Source organism: Semicossyphus pulcher, unplaced genomic scaffold (genome assembly GCF_022749685.1).
Source record: "Semicossyphus pulcher isolate SPU_LCO1_2020_fin unplaced genomic scaffold, fSemPul1.0.p SCAF_16, whole genome shotgun sequence".
In the NCBI taxonomy this organism is placed as follows: Eukaryota; Metazoa; Chordata; class Actinopteri; order Labriformes; family Labridae; genus Semicossyphus; species Semicossyphus pulcher.
The window spans coordinates 10,194,965-10,213,304 of NW_027211670.1; the positions used below are offsets into that span (position 1 = coordinate 10,194,965).

The window sequence follows — 18,340 nt, forward strand, 5'->3', positions numbered from 1 at the left end:
GTACACATGTAGACTGGTGTACTCACGTAAAAATTCGTTGAAACCTCTTTTTTAATTTGTCTACTTTTATAAAACTCTGCTAATTGCTGCTTATATCGACATAGGCTATTTTATTTACAAAGGGGTTTGCATGCACGATTTTGACTCATAGTGTACTGTTAGTATTTTTACAGTGGGATATAACTGGTACTTTTACTACAGTAAAGGACCTTATTACTTCTTTCACCACTGCATTAAACAGTAACAATAACAGACAGTGGCAACACATGTTGAAATATATCTTGTTTATTACCTGCTTTAATGAGGTGTACATTGTATAAAATTATTTCTGATGCAAAAATACAAATAAAATCAGAAGTTATCTAAACAGATATTACAGAAAAAACACTCAATGAACAAAACAAACAATATAAACAATACAGATATACAGTATTTATGGTTTGGAGTCAGCTGGAGAATTAGCAATGGTGATGATTTACAAAAATAAACTAGAGTAAAAGCACATCCCAGTTATATTGAGCCAGTGTAAAGCTAGTTTTTCAGCAGTTCCTTCCTTGACGTGGTCAGTCTGGTGAGATGACGTCCAGGTTGACGAGGTGTCTCATGGTGGGCCGGCCGTGAGGACAGTTCCATGGGTGCTCAATCTCCCCCATGTGAAGAAGCAGCTTCTTCATCTCAGTGACGCTCAGAGCAGTGCCGATCATCACCTAAAGATGGACATAACCAAAATAATACAAAATGTATCAGGACCACAGCAATGTTATTCAATTGGTCAGAAAAGTTATCGCTAACTTAAAATAACAGAACGACTGTACAGTAAGGCTGTAATTAAGCCACACACTCCTCAAGACTGAAGCCGTGCTCCCGTGTCTTGCTTCCTGCTCACTGCTGTGTGTGTAAAGTCATGGGAGTTAGCCCCGGAGCTAGTGGCATCTCCTGAAGCAGGAAAGGCTAACATTCGAATCTGGGGAGGAGGCGGAGGGAGACTCTCCAGTGTTTTGCATTTGGACTGCAGTACCCTTTTCAGACGTTGGCTGTCAATGTTACATATTCGTCCTTTAACTAGTAAATGAGTGGAAAAATAACATACTGACAATGACCGATATACTGTATATTTATGAAGTATAAGTATATATATTTATAGAGACCAGGGAAGTATGTGTTTATAATCAGTGTAAACTCACAGATTTTCGACAGGCTCTGGAGGCAAACATCTGCCTGACACGGCTCGGTCGACACATGACCCCCGGACTGTCACTCAACATGAAGATAAGCTCTTCAATGTCTCCCGGGCCGAATGTCCAGTTCTTACTGGTGGGCAGAGACACCAGCTTAACTCTCTCCATCACCTGAGCTGCAGACACAATAAAAAGGTGGGTCAGTATTTGATATAATGAAAATGAAAAACAACTGTTATGAATTTGAGATAAAGTTAACACCATCTTCATCAACAAGAAACTCAAAGCCGTTCTTCCTGAAGATCTCGATGTTCTCTATGAGGACGTTTTCGCTGACAGCAGTGAGGTGAAGCTTCTGAGGGCTGGAAAACAAACAAAAATAGATCAGCTAACAGCAAAGTGATTATAAACAACACAAGGAAACATCTATCATCTTATTTTAGACTCTTACACTATGAGTTTCTGTCCTTGGAGCACAGTGTGCTGCTGCAGCATCTCAAAGTTGTACTTCTCGTCCGTGGCGTGCTGGTCGATCATGAAGATGTCCGAGTTGAGTTTGGTGATGATGAAGCCGAGGTTAAACTGGCCGATGATCTCCATCTGTTTGAACATGTCCTTACTGAAAGACAGGAAGAAATGATCGCCTATTACTGTGGAAATTTCACTTTGATATTGGCAAGTTGAATCAGTAGTAGAGTAAAATCCTACCTGATCTCTTTCTTGAGCTCTTCCTCTGCACTCTGGTTGTCTCCGGGGTTGATCCTGGCCCTGAAGCGTCTGTAGCACAGATCCTCACCTGTCTTTTTCTGCTGGTCCTTTAATCTCTTCATCTTCCCCGCCAGCTCCTCAAAAGAGAACTGTATAGGTACTGCCCTCCTCTGTACACAGACTGGAGCATCCACAGATGAGGAGGATCTCTCATAGAACTTTGATGAAGTGTCTGACTCATGTTCTCTCCTGGCCCTCTTGGCATCCGGGCTCGCAGCGGAGTCCTCGCTGGAAGTGCACGGCTCAGTCTGTGACTCTGGTTCTTTGAGAACAGTGTGACTATTGTCGGACATTTCTTCATATGTTTCGTTCTTTACAGTGAATCTGTCTGGTTCAGGAGATTGAACGTCTGGTGTTTCCATGTCACTGCTGGATACAGCACTGTCTCTTTTAGAGTCTGTGTTACTGCTGCTCTTTCCGTATCTAAATCCATCCAGCACAGACTTTCCCGCTGGAGAGCTCTTAGCTACGTCTCTTGTAAATTTCACTGAAGATTTGACACTTGAAGTGCAGGTAGGAGGATTGACAGAGCCCTTAAAGAAAGACTGCAGTGTTTTCTGTGCTGGGCCACAGTTGGCAGCTTTCACCTCACTTGACTTGTTCCCAGAAGTGGAGCGTTGTTGACTTGAAAAAGCCGCTTTGAGCCCGGCCAGGTTTACGGACACCTTTGGACTCGGCGACACTTGTTCTGCCTCCTCTCCAGATTCTGGCATGTTCTCGTTAGATGAAACCACCTTACAGATGCTTGATGAAGACACTGAGTCTAGAGACAAGAGACAAGATGTCAAAATAAAAGATTATTCCTCAAAATCTCTCAGCTACAACATCATTTTATATATCAGACTCAATGAGATGATCAGTTCTTACTTAAGCCTAGTGTGGGTGTAAAGTTCAGGCTGATCTTATTGACTCCAGCTTCATACATGTTGACCAGAGAGGTCTTTAGAATAGCCAGCAGGAGCTTCTCCTCCTGAAGGAAAATCTGTCGTTTGTCTGGTGTAACGTTCACATCCACACACTCTGAAACAACAATGAGAAACATTAACATGACATGTGTTAAATAAAAAGACAGCGGTGGTTTAGAAATAACTTCAGATCAGCTGTTTCTTACCAGAGGCAACAGCTATGTTCAAGGCGACAAACGGATACTGATGTCTGTTGTACATGTGATACACTTCATTCACAAGTTTGGTCACCTGATAATTGGAGATAATCAGAGGAAATAGTAAATAGTAAACTGAAATAGTAAACTGTTAAAAGCTATACATCTGTAAAATGCTTAAAAGGAGACTTAAACCTAACATTAATTACCTTAAGGGGATCACATGGCCTGTTGTTAATGAAGAAGAACTGCCTGTCTGTGGCACTCCTCCCAACACCATGATCTCCTCGTGACACATACCCTGTGATGCTGCCAAAGAAGAGTTTAAAATATATAAAAATGTCATTTGTTTCTAGAGAAGTCAGTCACATAACGTCCATGCAATTTAACTCACGTAAAAAGTTGTTTGGGTAGATCTGAATCTTTGAGTCCGTATTCTTCAATAATATTTTCTGTAGGAGACACTTGCTGAAAAGGCAGAAGACTCTGAATCTGCAGAAGAAACAACAGAAATTTAAAGTTAATATTTAGCAAACCCAATAAGGCAATTGATAAAATATTGGCATTAATTAAGGGATTACACAGTCCCAAGAAGGGTTGGGGGGTTTCTTTAAATCAATTAAACTCATAAAAAAACTCAACAATGAACATTAAGATAGAAAAAAAATGTTTATTTTGTTCTTAGCAGTATCTTTGAAAAAATCAAGACAGTCATCTCACAGCATCAATATGGTCAGACTGACACTTTTTGCAGACTTCAATTTACAATACAGTCAGAAGTAGAATAAATCCATTGTTCCAACCTGTTTTGGTCCAAATATGGCCCCGATGTTGTCTCTCATGCTCTGGCTGCCGCTGGTGCTGAGGACTGTGCTGCGCTTTCCCTGCCCGTTCTGGTTGGAGCAGGTTATACGCACCCCTGTAGAGATGACACAGTAGGACTGCAGCACATGGATCATTTTGGCATACTCCTGAAAATACAGTAGAATTAAATATTAGGGTTTTGTTTTTTTTAAAATGACAATCATAGATTAATTATCCAATGATTCAGAATATGTCATAACTTTGTAATGATACAGCTGTAAGCATAGACTGTGATTAAAAAGCCCTCAGGGTGGTGTGTTCATGTGCTGATGGAAATCTCGAACATCCACACAACATTGATGCTGTCACAACTTTGGGTGTCAGAAAATCAAATCTTAAAGAAAACTTAAGACTCTTTCATAAGTATGATGTGAATTTGAAAGCTTCTTATCTCAAGAAAGTTGCAGTGACGCTATGAAATGTTCCCACAACATAAAGAATGCACCACCACTCTTACCCATTTAATAATAATGTTTCACTGTTGATGCAAATCAATGTAAGACAATTTCATAAAATATAAATGGCAATAAGAACCTAATAACCTTCTTGATATTGCGTTGGAACTCCTTGTGTCGAACAGGCAGCGTGTAGAAGAGCTGCTGTAGGCTAACTGTGGTGCCCTGCTGCCGGGGATGAGGTGACTTCTGCACCATGTGACCTTTATGGTCAAACACAAGCTTGGTCCCCACCTGGCTGGACTCATGGCACGTCACTACACCCAGGTCACTGCAGCAGGAGGTCAGAAGGGAATTAATGAGGTGGCAAGTAATTCAAGTTTATGAGCGAAATCAATGTGGCTGTGTTTTACCTCAGAGCACATAAAGAGCTGAGGGCTTCTCCTCTGAAGCCAAATGTCTCCACATGGATGAGATCAGAGAAGTCCTTCAGTTTTGACGTGTGATGCTTTAATGCTGTGATTAAAAAAAATTCCCCTTAACCAAAAAGATTTGGCACACCTTTTTTTAATGACAAAATGGATAAACAAAGCTGACACTTACTCAGTCCTTCAAAGTTGGCCTCTTCTACTCCTTTGCCGTTGTCTGACACTTCTACTAGTTCAGCTCCACACTCCTTCAGCCTCACATCTGGAACATGAGACAATGTTGTGCTGCTATTTCCCCATAAAAGGTTTATTTTATGGTTCTTTAAAGTCCTTAAACGTCTGTCCATACTTTTAGCACTTAATAAAATGATGGTAAGAAACATAAACACGGGAACACAGGCCTATGAAACAGGGTAATACATTGCCTTGTGTACAGTATCGATATATATTAAATCGTATCCCCTGTATCATGATACATATCGTATTACTCAATTCTCACAAATAGTCTTAGTGTGCATCAAAAACATACCAACATTGGTGGCCCCTGCGTCGATGCTGTTTTCCACCAGCTCTTTGACAGCAGTGGCCAGAGTCAGCACCACCTGCCCAGAGCAGATTTGATGCACTGAGTGCTTGTCAATGGCCTTGATGGCTCCTGCAGGTTCAGAGCTGCTGAGAAGAAAGTACTCATTAGGAATAATGTATAACTTTGCCTTATGTTGAATGCAGACATATTTAGTAGTTGGACTGGCTGCTATTTCAAACTGTAGACTGGTCCAACATAAAGGAAGTCAGCAAATGTATTCCTTTAAATAGATATACAACTATACATACATTATTTCAGTTAAGTGTTGTAACGTTACAAGTTTAAGTAACAACGAAAAGACTGGGGCTAAAATGTAATAAGAGCCCAACATTAAGACGTGCACAGTGTGGAGAACAAATATTTGCAGGCAAGTTAAATAAACGCCATGGCAGCTTACTTACCAAGCATCGGACATCTTCAAGGGCTGAAGAGCTTCAGAAGGAAGTCATTCAAATTGTGAAAAATGACAACATATTCAACAAAGAAGGGACAAGACATCAACTAACATGTTGCCAGGCATGCAAATGATATATTGTTTTGCTTCACAACATCACATCGTGGCTTGTAAACACATAAGTGTAGCAGTACCGCGCGTGTTTGTAGATTGTTCGCGAGCATCACTTGTGCGTAAAAACTGCGCAGTTGGAATCGCTAAAGTAATTATATAAAATATTGAGAATGAAAGCACAAACCCCACGATACTAACGCAAAAATAAAAGAGTGATAAAAAAATGAAAACATATAATATTGCTGTAGTATTTTAAAACCCGTTGCCTAAAACGGTGTAGGATTACATCATCAAACCAACCGGAATCTTTTACCTAAGGAGATGTTAGGGCGCATGTTCAGTTACCCTATACTGTAAAAACGAATAAATCGCCTTTTGATGTAGGGTGAGTTTTAATATTTTTAAGCCAAAGAGTGATATATATCTATTATAATAAACAAAACTATGCGTATTATATATTGTTTCAATATGTAAAACATTTTATATATGCGTTAACTTGTCAAGTCAAGCAGGTACATTGTCAGACGGTCCCTGTATTTCTACTCCTGCTATGGAATCATGGCTGCCTGTTCACAGTCACACCGTATGGACTTGTCAGGACAAGCTTTAACGGTCTCTCCCTAGAGTTTGATACTATGTAAACATTTCGGAAACTTGGATATAACGCGAGGTTCGACGTATCGTCCTGCCGATATGGGTTAGCCGTTGTTAATCGGAGCTCATTTTTAAATAAGTACTTTGTTTTGTCAAGTCATCATTTTCTCACACATTAAAATGTACAGTTCAACATCTAACAACGGAGCCCTGCGGGAGGACTGTTCTGGCAGCAGCAGTAACCTTCTTGTCCACCGAAACATTAACCACATGAGGAGACGTGAGGTTGAGTCTAACGTTAGTCTGTTAAGTTTTGCGAGCGAAGAGGACGATGATGTTCTGTTTGACAGTAAGCAGCTTTTCTTCTTGTTTGTATAACGGCTGTGTAATGATCCTTATTGTGTTTGCCCTAAAACCACAAACAAGGTTTTCAGAGTAAGACATCAGATTGTGAACATTTTAAGACTGTCTTGATTTTAGAAACTGTCAGGGGCGTAGAAAATGAATCGTTGGCCATGCGAACAACATGACTTTAAGCCCCCCTCTATACCCACCTGACCATTACCCCAGCTTTGAAAAACATTTGTCTACATATACATTTCGGACATATCCTGAACATTTAAATAGGCAATAACAGCTTATTGCTTAATTATGCTTCTACGTCAAGGTGACATCTTCTTTATTATTAATAAAGCCGAGTTATTTTCTGTCTACATGAGTACAACCTGCATTTTCACATCAAAATCATCCACAACTTGTGTTAGCTATAGTTTTGGGGCTGTAAATAGTATCCCTGCATTGATCAGCCATCTACCATTTAAAAACTCTATCCACCTTATTCTGAGGGGCGCTTTTGTAGATAAAATTATGGGTACAACTTCCGGTGTGATAGCGGAAGTAATAGTAGTAAGCTAGTTACTGCTGGCTCATGGACAACGCCAGTTCTTTCGAATTAAGTGATTACAACTCTGTTTTTTCTTTAAACAAAGAACTGGCTTTACTAAAATGTTCTTGTGGAGCTCTGGCACCTGTTGCATGGTTCGTGACTGTACTGATAACCAGACAAAGCTAAATCTGTGGCTTGATCTAAAGTGTTTTGAACATGCACCCAGTACAAAAAGGGGTTGTTGCTGTGACCATTGGTACAGTTTCCATCGCCTACCTTCTGATGAGGAAGCCAAAAGAATGTGGTGGAAAAACCTGAACTTGAAGAGACCACCAACAACTTTTTATGTGTGCTCATTTCATTTCATTGACAACAAGCCGACCTGAATCCTACATTGTGGCTGGGCTACTAAATTGCCCATTATAAAATACATTCAGCAATTAAATCAAAGCAGAAGTCATCTTAAAACTGTCATTACAAAACGCATTACAATAATAAATCAGGAGACAACATTTATACCTTGTAGGCTGCAAGGTCGACCTGGTCCTGCAACACCGCACCTAGCTGTATTTCATATGACGCTGAAACTAAAACCCAAGGCCCAGTGATGTAGGACTGCTTTGAGATACGTGAGGCGTGCTGTGGAAGTACTAGTACGCCTCAAGGCTTTTCAGATCGTTTATAGCTTCATCGTTTGAGCAATGGGGTCAATGAAGTAGCTAATTATGCTAGTGTACGTTATCTGAGGCCACTTCTTAAGGTCTTCCTCCCATCCCTCGATAGTACAAGGCAGTGGTATGATAATATTATCTCATTTGAGGTGTAAAAGATCATCCGACCGAAAAGAGGATTGGGGTTGGCCGTTTCTATGGAAACCGTCGGTTTCGGTTCAGTGACAGATGCGGCGGCAGGAAGTCACGCCCCTTAATTCACAAAAAGGATCAGGAGATTTGTTAGTGTTGTTCTGAAAAGCATCTACAACCTGGCATTTATTGTGTTATACCACAGTATATTTATTTATCTATACTGTTGTGTTATTTACTATTAGAAGAAAGTTGGAGTCCAGCAGGCTTGAAGGGGCAATCCAGCCACGTGATAGTTGGAGGACGTGTGCCAGAAAGATTTAAAAATAGAAATTGAATCAACAGATGCTTGGATAGCGAAACTTGTCGTCCCTTGTATAATTTAAGGTTTAAAATCAGTTGATCCTACATTTCCCATAATGCCACTGAATAGCATCTTCCATTAGACCCTCCCTTCCAGCTATCTTTTCGGGATTACCCTGATGACATCGTCAGTGTTATTTTCTCAGTTTTTAGTAATTCTTCACTACAGTGGAGTTTATTCAACTGTTTTCTCAGGTTGAGTATTAAGCTCCATGATTAATGTATTGTGCAGTGTTCCTTTACATTTTGTTAATATAATATTTCAAATAAGCCTGCATGGGTCTAGTGACATCATCAGGATCTCCAGGAGTGGATTAATTTATGCATCCGAACATGTCAGGACTTGCCCCTCCACACATCCTGCTGTAAGATGAAATGAAAGAGAAGAAGCACCGCGCAGCTCCCCATTTCCCCTCTGTAACTCTGACCGAGTGCCTCAGTTCTCTTTTATGTTAACAGAGCTCAGTAGGTGGAGGAGGCTGGCGTCCGCTGGAACAGGCAGATAAGCTGTACTGCCGTGCACGCCCCTTTATGTATAAACAAGATCATTTTTTGCCTTGGGGGTGAACAGGGTGAATCATTAGTGCTGCTCTGGGTGCTTTATATTGGACCAAGTGTTTTTATTCAGAAAAAATGGACCTAGGAGACAAAAACATTGTTGAAATGATAGCAAAGGTTATTGAAGAAGGTAAGACTGAAGAGAAGAAATGTTTACATGTGTGTTTGATTTTAAGTGGTGGTTTAACAAAAGTGAAACTTGCCAAAACAGTGAAACCTTTCCTTGTAAGTTACCACAGCTTCCTCTTCCTCTTTTGTCTTTTGCAATCAGCCTCTGACACAAAAAGCAACGGTGAGGTGATGATGGCTGGTAAACATTACACATCCATCCAGGAGTTTGCCACGGCGATCCCCAACCACCTTCTCCTGGGGTCTCTGCTGGAGCACCTGTGCTTCGTCTACGAGAGCAATCCGGCTCGTTCACGCATGTTGTTTAAAGGTAAACCGTCCCTTAATTAGGCTGTGGGAAGTTTTGAGTTTATTCTTATTTATTTTTGTATATATTTTTATTTTATTGTGTTAAAATATTTTTTGTCGTCCCTCTGACAGTCATTGGCCAACGTTTAGCAGCCATCAACCTCCTCTCCCCTCTGGCCATCAGTGATGAGTTCAGCACCGTCAGACTGCAGCACAACCGGGCCTTCACTGAGCTGCTACATGCTGCCAGCTCCTCACTATACCCACAGGTAGCATGACAAAGCAGCAATATGTCCACTAGCTGCTTTTGTAGTTTGTAAAAACTATAATAATAATATATAAAACAATATATTGAAATATAATAAAGCAAAAGAATGTAGTGTTTAAAATTGAAGCATAGGATAACATTAGGCATAACTTGATCCACTTAGCTATCTCACTTTTCTCAGTAATTTCTATAAAGGGGGCCCAGAGTTTTATAACCAATTGCTTAAATATGGGTATTATGCTGTTTCACATTTTAAGACATATATAATGTTACAATGTTGGATGTCCAGACTAAACGTGGGTGAAGTTTTAAATCTGTAGGTAAAAGTATGTTGGAGTAATCTCCAGGTTTCTCAGCTCAGTCTGCAGGCTGCTGTGAACGACAGGTTTCAGACTTTGTGACGTCACAAAGTGCAGCCTCAGCAGGCTTTGGAGAGCTGGCCAATCAGAAGAAAGTGGGCTTGTAGGGGCGGGGTTTCTTAAAGGGACAGAGCTGACTGAGTCATTTCAGTATGAGGGTCTGCACAGAGCACCAGTGTGAGAAAAATGAGGAGCTTTTTTGACTAAATTATGCTAAGCTATTCCACAGGTATAACAGAGTGAAATATGAAGCTTGAAATTAGCATAATATCCCCCCCCCCCATTAAATAAGGAAGGTTTCACTGACTTCCAATGCAATGAAGAATTAGCGCTAGCAGCGTTACCATTGCTAGAGCATTTGCAATTGTTGTGATGAAAACACTCCAAAGTGGGCAAAAATGATGCGAGGAACTGCTTTCTCACTGCTATTGTAGAGAATAGATTCACCCATAGGTTACCCTGTGAATTGAATGACCAGAAGTTTTTGAACACAAAAATTAAAGTGAGTTATTTGCTTGAAAATTATGTAAAACTGGACACTAATTCAAACAATAATATTCGTGGTAACAGTTTTTATCCTCTTTTTGCAGGGTCAACATCTCGGCACAAACACACACAATCCTGCTGTAAGGTAAGCTCTGCTGTGAGCAGTTTTAAATGAGTTTTATTATGTTACTTTTCTTTAAACCAGAATGTAAGTACTGATTAAAAGATGTTTTTTCCCCCCTCCCCACAGACCGAAGGAGGGACTGTTTCAAGCGCAGACGTCCCGGTATCTTGGTGAATTTGAGGAAACATGTAGACTTGGAAAAGGATCCTATGGAAATGTTTATAAAGTAATTTTATTCATTTTACTCCAAACTATATTCTAACAAAATCCTATAAAGTGGAGCATGAGCTTAATGGTTAATGGTATTATCTCTTAGGTCACAAACAAGCTGGATGGCCAGTGTTATGCTGTGAAGAAAATCCTCATCAAAAAGGTTTCAAAGGATGACTGCATGAAGGTGCGGCATATGTGTCTAATCTGTTTTCGACACCTCACTGAAGAGATACAAAAGATGATTAATGACATTATTATGTTTTGCTGCAGGTCCTCAGGGAAGTCAAAGTGTTGTCCAGCCTGCAGCATGTAAATGTTGTGGGCTACCACACTGCGTGGATGGAGCATGTTCAGCCTGCCACATGTGAGTATGTAACTGCTTTCCAAGGACAAGTTTGTTGGGAGCTTTTATTCACTGTGTTTTTAACTCACCGTTTTTATAATAAGACAAGCTGTAAGTGAAAAACCTCTCTGTTGCAGATGCTGATTCTCTTGTCCCTGCACTTGAATCACCCGGACCTCAAGACAGGTGGGATCCAGCGTTAACTCATCTCACATTATTGAAATCTTTTTTTCTGTCATTGTTTGATTCCAAATAATAAAAGTATTTTATTGTCACTAATCAGAATAATAATTAGAGCCAGACCGATATATCGGACAGCCGATATTATCACACTGATATCAGCCTATTCTAGATATATTGGTATCAGCTTACATGTTTTCTGATAGCACTGATATGAACACTTATTCTACAGGGGCAGGTATTAATGCAGAAAAGGGTTGCTTTGGGTTATTAAGAAAACATGTCCAGTACACTGCCTCCATTATTTTCAATCCTCTCAGCACTGTCTGCAGCACATGTAGCAGAGCTGAGAGCAGACCGCGGACAATACTAAAATAGAGGGTATGCGCTAGGGTCAATTTCCTGCCGGAACATGCCCCCTCAGTCGGACTGGGTGGCAAAACATCCTGCAACATGGCTGCCTTCAGAAGGGGAAATGATTCTAGCTTTGTGGAGCCTCCCGTTACCCCTTTAGTTTGTAGAACACAAGGCTCATCATCAGATGATTTTTAATAAATGCTAACTTTTCAGTTACACAGAATATAAATTAAAGATGCTGGGTATTTAAATGATTTATAGTCAGTACAATGTGGGTATAATTTCACCCACAAAGCCAACATACCTGACATAAAGTGGCAAACACAAATCCACGTCTTAGTGCCTGGACTCCAGCTGTGTCTCCGAACTGCAGCGGTCCATTGATCCAGATTTAATAATATTAAATATTCTTTGATAAAGTTATATGCCTCCAAAAAAATCCCTTTGCATATTCATTTTGGTGCAAAAATGATGCACAATGAACATAGAAAATATCTATTTTAATTCTAGCGGAAAAAATCACTATATCTGACACCATATCGTATCATATTTAAATTTGGTATAAGTATCGGCCTCAAGAATCCTTTATCTGTCCGGCTCAAATAAGAATTAATAACAGCATTATAGTCATAATCCTGTCTAATAACACTACATCTACCTCTACCTTTTTATTTCCAGTTCTGATGAGAGTCCAGACCACAGCAGCAGCTCCTCCATAGTGTTTCAGAGCCTCAGTCAGGCACCGCCAGAAGCTCCTGACCCCCCAGAACCTCAGCCAGTCAAAGCTTTAGTCCCAACCCAAGAGAAGGGCCAGGTGGTGTGTCCCAAGACGATGCGCCGCCTTCCTGAGAACTACGTCCCCTGCGTGTTTTTGGGACAGCGGGGTCCCATGAACGCCTCCAAATGTCCCGCTACAGACTGGAGCAGCTCAGCTCAGGAGGAGATCAGCAGGAGCAGCATCGAACTGAACAACAACTCCTGCTTGGACAAGGAACGACATGAAAAATGCAAAACAAAGCCTTCTAAAGAGGTACGTAGGCCTGATTTTTTTTCAGCATTTGTTTGGAAAATATTCTGATGTTAAGTTTTGGCTCGGCTGAACCTGCAGGTCCAGTTCCACCTGATGCTCTACATCCAGATGCAGCTGTGTGAGCGCTCGCTGAAGGACTGGATCTCTGACAGGAACAACAAGCCCAAAGACGAACAGACCTCAAGATGTAAATGATTAACACATGCATTATTCAACAGCTGCATTGCAGATTTAGATACACTTTTGTTAAATATAAACACATTATACTTTTATATTTTTAGGTCCTTATTGGTGTGTCGATGCAGAACCCACACTCAGCCTGTTACGAAGGATACTTGAAGGAGTGGAGTACATTCACTCCAGAGGAATCATGCACAGAGACCTGAAGGTAAGGTGCTTTGGTGGGTTTTATTTCATCAGCGTGTTTGTATGTTTGAGGCTCATTAAATTAACAAACGGGTGTCAGCTCGGAGTAACACCACTAAGGTCATTAAATAATTCTTGTTCATCATCCGTCTCAAAGGAAATGTTGTGTAAATTCTCCCAGCTGTTGTACACAAAGTCATAAAGCTTCTCCGGCAGCATTTTTCTCACCTCGCCTCTCTTGCGTTGAGCTTGTTTTAGATAAATGTCAATCTTGCAGATATCCTGCAGCCTCCTTGGCTGCTGACTGAGTTTAAGGAGCTGGTCTCTCTGTTTAAAGAAACACGGCAGCATAAGGGTGGAGGGCAGGCGGCCACTCTGGTTGTAGACGGTGAGCGGAGACGTCAGACTGATGAGTTTCACCAGCAGAGAGCTGTTCCTCACGTTCGGCCTGTGGTTCAGGAACAGGAACAGACAGTTTTCCCCCGCTGTGTTCAGCTTGTTGACGTTAGCTCCATGTCTGAGCAGCAGCTCCACCAGCTCCTTGTTGCTCATGCTGCACGCCTCCTGTAAAGGTGTCAAACCAGCGCTGTTCACTGCGTCGACCTCGGCTCCTTGCTCGAGCAGCTCAGAGACGCAGCTCATGTCGTCCTCCAGGGTTTTAGTGGTCTTCATGGCCATTGCTACAGCAGCGAGGTGCAGAGGGGTGATCCCAGAGTGGTGCACTCCCTGAAAAACAGCAGAGAATTCACTTGGATTTATTGTAGGACAGATATAGAACACTTATGCACGTATTTTAACAAGATAAAGAGCACTGCAAAAACTATGGAATTTTACTATAGCAGGAAATGCACATTGTTACAAACATCAAGCTGGTGTTCTCTGTAATCAATAGAAGCAATAATATTGGAAATTGGCGCCATAGCTGTGGAGAAAGTTGTACAAACAGCTCGTGGTTTCACCCATTCTACATTCCTACAACACCCAGTGTGCACTGCGCCGCTCCCTCTGAAAGAACTGCTGGAGGGAAATACTAACCTTTCCCAGTCGAGGACATTGATCGCTGCAGGCAATGGTTCAGAGCGGTACAGAATCCGAAATATGACAAGAATATACCGGTGGATCGTCTAAAAAATCTTCAGGTCTGCAGTCTACATTTCTAACCTGACGATTTTGAACGAGACGTGACATCGGAGGTGGGCGTCCTAGATTGAGGAAGTGTAGTTCAGCGAGCTCCCTGGCCTCCACCAGATGACACGTTTTACGTAGTCTGGCTGAGGTTTTCCAGGGTCCGTTGGAGAAGCAGATAGCGCCCTCCAAAGGCACAGAGCGAAATAGCATTAGCTCCCCATAATAGCATGATAGGACTGAGGTTGAAAATCGGCGAAGTGGCCCTTTAATTGTAATTTATTACAGCTGTGCTTTGAAAACTATTAGATGCTAAGATTGCCACTTTAAAAGAGTCTTATGAGTTGGTGTTTTGTGATTTGTTGGAAAATTTGAGGCAAGAAAAAAATACATCAAATGCCAACAAAGTAGCACGAACCGTGTTGATATCCGCTCCCTCCTTTATCAAGCTGGCTATAAGGTCCTTATGGAGCATCCCAGCAGCCATGTGCAGAGGCGTCATCCCGCTGCTGTCCACAGCATTAACATTAGCACCATAGCTGGCCAGAATGTGGACAGCAGACAGGGCAGTGTAGCGTACTGCTAGGTGGAGAGCCGTCTCGTGACCCTCTCCCTCCACCTAGCGAGGAACCACAAGAAACACACACCTTAGGCAAAAGAGAAATGAGAACATGTTTTTCTAATCCGTTGAATTTCATATAGCTAAACACGAATTGTATTTACCTCTGCATTGACGTTCACGCCGTGCTCACAGAGGAGCTGAAGACAGGCCTCTGCCCGCCTGTGCACACTCATCATAGCCGTCGGGAATTTGGATCCGGGATTTGGCAATCTAGTACAGATGCTCGGCCAACTGGCGATCACCAAGTGCAGAGTGGTTCGACCGAGCTGGTCCCTGCGAGGGAGGTAGAGACAGTAAACAGATTAATATTAGACATATGATGGACGAGGGAAATGTGTTTTGTTGCATAGTTTTGAGTTTAATTCACAGAAGTTGTAACAGGAAGTTGTGAAGTCACCAAAACTAAAAGGAGGCTCTAACCACTACTATATTATATCACTAGAAAAACAACCTCATGTACGAACGTGTTTGCGTAAGGGCGTGTGTTTGTCCACACCTAATTTCAGGGTCCACCCCAGCTGACAGCAGCATCTGCATGCTCTTTACTCTTCTGTAAGAGGCGGCCAGATGAAGAGGAATGACTGCCGAGCCCAACCCCAGACCCTTAAGCAAAACAAGACAGGACAAGACAAACTGGAACACTTAAAAACCCAAATATGTTTAAAACATTGCAGGAAGTCCTTTCTTGTTCAACCTTTTTCTTTAATTTTCACACATTGAAAGATCACATCTTTAAGTTACCGATAAATACACAATTTGTGTACGATATGGCGCAAGTGACAAAGTTTACATCCCTCGATTATTTTATTATTTTACATCCAACTTCTTTCAGTTCAAACTATTTTAAACAATGGTGGAGTTACCTTCCAGAAAACATCTCCAGGTGATCCCTGTATCTGTATGAGAAAGTTGCTCCCATGCTTTCTTGACACACCCTCCATATACTCCAAGTCTTCGTCCATAATAGCGTTATAGAATTCATTGTTGTAAAGCGTGATACTACCACCCTTCCCCTCGCGCTCTTCGCTCTCCTCCATCACACTGCGTTTAACTGCTCTCTGCGTTCAGCCTACCTGAAGGTCTGTGCTCTTTGAATCTGGTTATTCTGGTTTGCTGAAACAAGCACTCATGATGATGCCTGTAAATTTGGCAGCTACTTCAGCTTCCTGTGTTTGATAGTTTCTTTAGCTCCTTCTGCTTTCTGTGTTTGGTAGTTTTATCAGCTACTTCTGTTTACTGTGTAGGGTGTTTACAGCCCGATTTCATCATGTAGGCTTGAGAAATACGTGTGTAAGTTTGATGCACAGCCTTCCTGTTACAACTGATAACTTCTGTGTACGGGGCCAAATATGGGGGGCAGGAGAGACCCCTCTGAGATGTTTACGGGTTGTTCCAGTGTTCAATATTTTACTTTCAGAGTTACTTTCATTATCACGTTGCAAAAGCTTCATGCCTATCAATCCACCTGTTTATATGCAGTTATTAAGGGACAGATATTTTTGCTTTTTATAAGTTTACATGCTGTGAAGCAGCTGGATTATTCTGAGCCTTCTCTACTTTTAATAATGGCTTCATTCAGTAACATTTTGATAGTCATGTACTAAAGATCCCCATAAAAGCTCTTATGGCAAAAATATATAAAAATATATGAAATGTTTAGGTTTATAACATAATTTTCAATAGTCTGACATCTTAAAATTGAATTTATGCTCGTAATACTCTTTATGAAACACTTATCTCTTTTGCAAAAGCCTCAGACATCCTCTTCCTTACACACAGATAACCAATTTTTCATGTTTTTGTGGTTTCCCACAGCCGAGGAACATTTTCCTCCACGGTCATGACTGCCATGTTCGGATTGGGGACTTTGGATTGGCCTGCAGGGATATGATAGTGGACGGTCATAAAAGCCCCACCTCTCTTTGCAGTGGTAATACTTCACCTCTTTGCTTGTTGTGTTGTTATGGCACATAATGACCATTAGAGGGAGCTATTTGCTTTAAAGTCACATATCTGGTGTATTTTGCAGATTCCTCACATACTACAGGTGTTGGCACGTTTGTGTACGCTGCACCAGAACAGCTGAAGGGCTCACATTATGATTCAAAGGTAAACCTATTAATAGTATGACAGCTTACTGGCTTTTAACAAGACACATATTTTCTCGCTTTACTTTTTTTCCCCACAATTATCAGGCTAAAGTTTATTTGTAATGTTGTTGCCCTTCCAGTCAGACATGTACAGCATCGGAGTCCTGGCTCTGGAGCTCTTCCAGCCCTTTGGGACAGAGATGGAACGGGTCCGGACCCTGGGGGACCTAAGAGAGGGGAAAATCCCAGACTCGTTTAGCCAAAGGTGGCCAGTCCTGACGAAGTACATCCTGAACCTGACGAGTAAAGAGCCTGGTGTACGACCCACGGCCGGCCAGCTTCTACAGAGTGAACTCTTCTTCAGTAAAGACATAGTACGTTGTATATGGATATATTTTAGATGTTAAAATACTAAACCCCCAGTTAACTTTTTGTGCTAAAAAAAAAGAAGTAATTATTACATTATTTATTGTGTTAATTTCTCTAAACAATTGTGAATTTATTTTACGTACTACCACGTGTTACCAGAAAGTACTCTGTGTTATAACATGATTGCAAACTCATTTAAAGTATATTGAAGAATGTTTTTCCCGCTTCCAGGTGATACATGGTTTGCAAAGACGAGTTGAAGAGCAGGAGGAAGAGATCATGCAGCTGAGGAGACAGATCAGTCGGCTTCAGAGCTCACAAGTCACAGTTAATTTCTCTGAGCCGGACAACACATGAGCCTTAAAGAACAACACAGACTGTCAGACTTGATTTATTCAACCACTGCTGTACTATGTTTATTTTAACATGTACAAGTGGAGTGTGTGTGTGCGTGTGTGTAAGCATTTGAGTGTGTCTTGTACACCTGGATGTAAGAGTGTAATTATTCATCTTCACTTAGCTAATTAAACCTATTTCTACTGTGCCTTGTGAAGAAGCAATATGTGATTTTTGAACATTTGAGATGTTACTTTCAATGTATTGCACTTATAACAAATGGAAAAACTGACCTATGAGCTAAATTGACCATGTTTATTATGGTTTTGCAGCTTCTTGATCTTGAAGAAGAAGCTAAGCTGCCTATTGTCTCAAAACTGAAAAGCAATAGTACACATTTCCTTGTTCTCTTGCCAGTAGGCTACATGTATCTGACTGTGGTTTGGGGGATGAGTTACTAGCCACAGGAAGTACACTCATATTCTGAGAACTCAATAATCTCTTTATAAATAGGTACAGTATTTCAGCCATTAGGTGGTAATCTGTGCTGTCAAGTTATTTTTAAGTCCTAATAATAAGCAGAATAATAGTCAGACACTTATGCTGGGAACTCTTAGAGTGA

General features: G+C 41.2%; 3 protein-coding genes across 3 annotated transcripts; 1 reads left to right on the forward strand and 2 right to left on the reverse strand.

Annotated features, from left to right (window-relative positions):
• Positions 1–365: 365 nt before the first annotated feature.
• pms2 (PMS1 homolog 2, mismatch repair system component) lies at positions 366–5,862 on the reverse strand. Its single transcript, XM_069664262.1, has 15 exons — positions 5,723–5,862; positions 5,265–5,404; positions 4,911–4,997; positions 4,721–4,823; positions 4,455–4,638; positions 3,852–4,019; positions 3,443–3,540; positions 3,258–3,357; positions 3,058–3,142; positions 2,814–2,966; positions 1,887–2,709; positions 1,630–1,797; positions 1,440–1,540; positions 1,185–1,354; positions 366–707 (listed from the first exon to the last, which is right to left on the reverse strand). The coding sequence occupies exons 1-15, from the start codon at positions 5,734–5,736 to the stop codon at positions 564–566; spliced, it is 2,538 nt and encodes an 845-aa protein (XP_069520363.1). The 5' UTR covers positions 5,737–5,862; the 3' UTR covers positions 366–563.
• A 529-nt stretch (positions 5,863–6,391) lies between these two features.
• On the forward strand, positions 6,392–17,926 carry eif2ak1 (eukaryotic translation initiation factor 2-alpha kinase 1). Its single transcript, XM_069664387.1, has 15 exons — positions 6,392–6,772; positions 9,305–9,472; positions 9,583–9,719; positions 10,668–10,708; positions 10,814–10,913; positions 11,004–11,084; positions 11,171–11,264; positions 11,381–11,429; positions 12,459–12,810; positions 12,889–12,997; positions 13,092–13,198; positions 16,739–16,853; positions 16,953–17,032; positions 17,154–17,387; positions 17,614–17,926. The coding sequence occupies exons 1-15, from the start codon at positions 6,604–6,606 to the stop codon at positions 17,737–17,739; spliced, it is 1,962 nt and encodes a 653-aa protein (XP_069520488.1). The 5' UTR covers positions 6,392–6,603; the 3' UTR covers positions 17,740–17,926.
• On the reverse strand, positions 13,210–16,047 carry LOC138593391 (ankyrin repeat domain-containing protein 61-like). The gene is made up of 5 exons (XM_069664388.1): positions 15,787–16,047; positions 15,420–15,526; positions 15,025–15,196; positions 14,720–14,920; positions 13,210–13,902 (listed from the first exon to the last, which is right to left on the reverse strand). The coding sequence occupies exons 1-5, from the start codon at positions 15,958–15,960 to the stop codon at positions 13,273–13,275; spliced, it is 1,284 nt and encodes a 427-aa protein (XP_069520489.1). The 5' UTR covers positions 15,961–16,047; the 3' UTR covers positions 13,210–13,272.
• Positions 17,927–18,340: the final 414 nt, after the last annotated feature.

Bases quoted from the DNA above. Each gene is read 5' to 3' on its own strand.
- pms2 (XM_069664262.1), bottom strand. The intron at 4,639-4,720 runs GTAAAACACAGC...CTCCTGCTGCAG, and splicing joins AGCTCTTTATGTGCTCTGAG to TGACCTGGGTGTAGTGACGT. The intron at 2,967-3,057 runs GTAAGAAACAGC...TTGTTGTTTCAG, and splicing joins GAACATAGCTGTTGCCTCTG to AGTGTGTGGATGTGAACGTT.
- eif2ak1 (XM_069664387.1), top strand. From the start codon at position 6,604: ATGTACAGTTCAACATCTAACAACGGAGCCCTGCGGGAGGACTGTTCT. The intron at 10,709-10,813 runs GTAAGCTCTGCT...CCCTCCCCACAG, and splicing joins ACACACAATCCTGCTGTAAG to ACCGAAGGAGGGACTGTTTC. The intron at 17,033-17,153 runs GTAAACCTATTA...TTGCCCTTCCAG, and splicing joins GCTCACATTATGATTCAAAG to TCAGACATGTACAGCATCGG.
- LOC138593391 (XM_069664388.1), bottom strand. From the start codon at position 15,960: ATGGAGGAGAGCGAAGAGCGCGAGGGGAAGGGTGGTAGTATCACGCTT. The intron at 15,527-15,786 runs GTAACTCCACCA...GTTTTGCTTAAG, and splicing joins CTGGAGATGTTTTCTGGAAG to GGTCTGGGGTTGGGCTCGGC. The intron at 13,903-14,719 runs GTTCGTGCTACT...GCTGTTTTTCAG, and splicing joins AGGGAGCGGATATCAACACG to GGAGTGCACCACTCTGGGAT.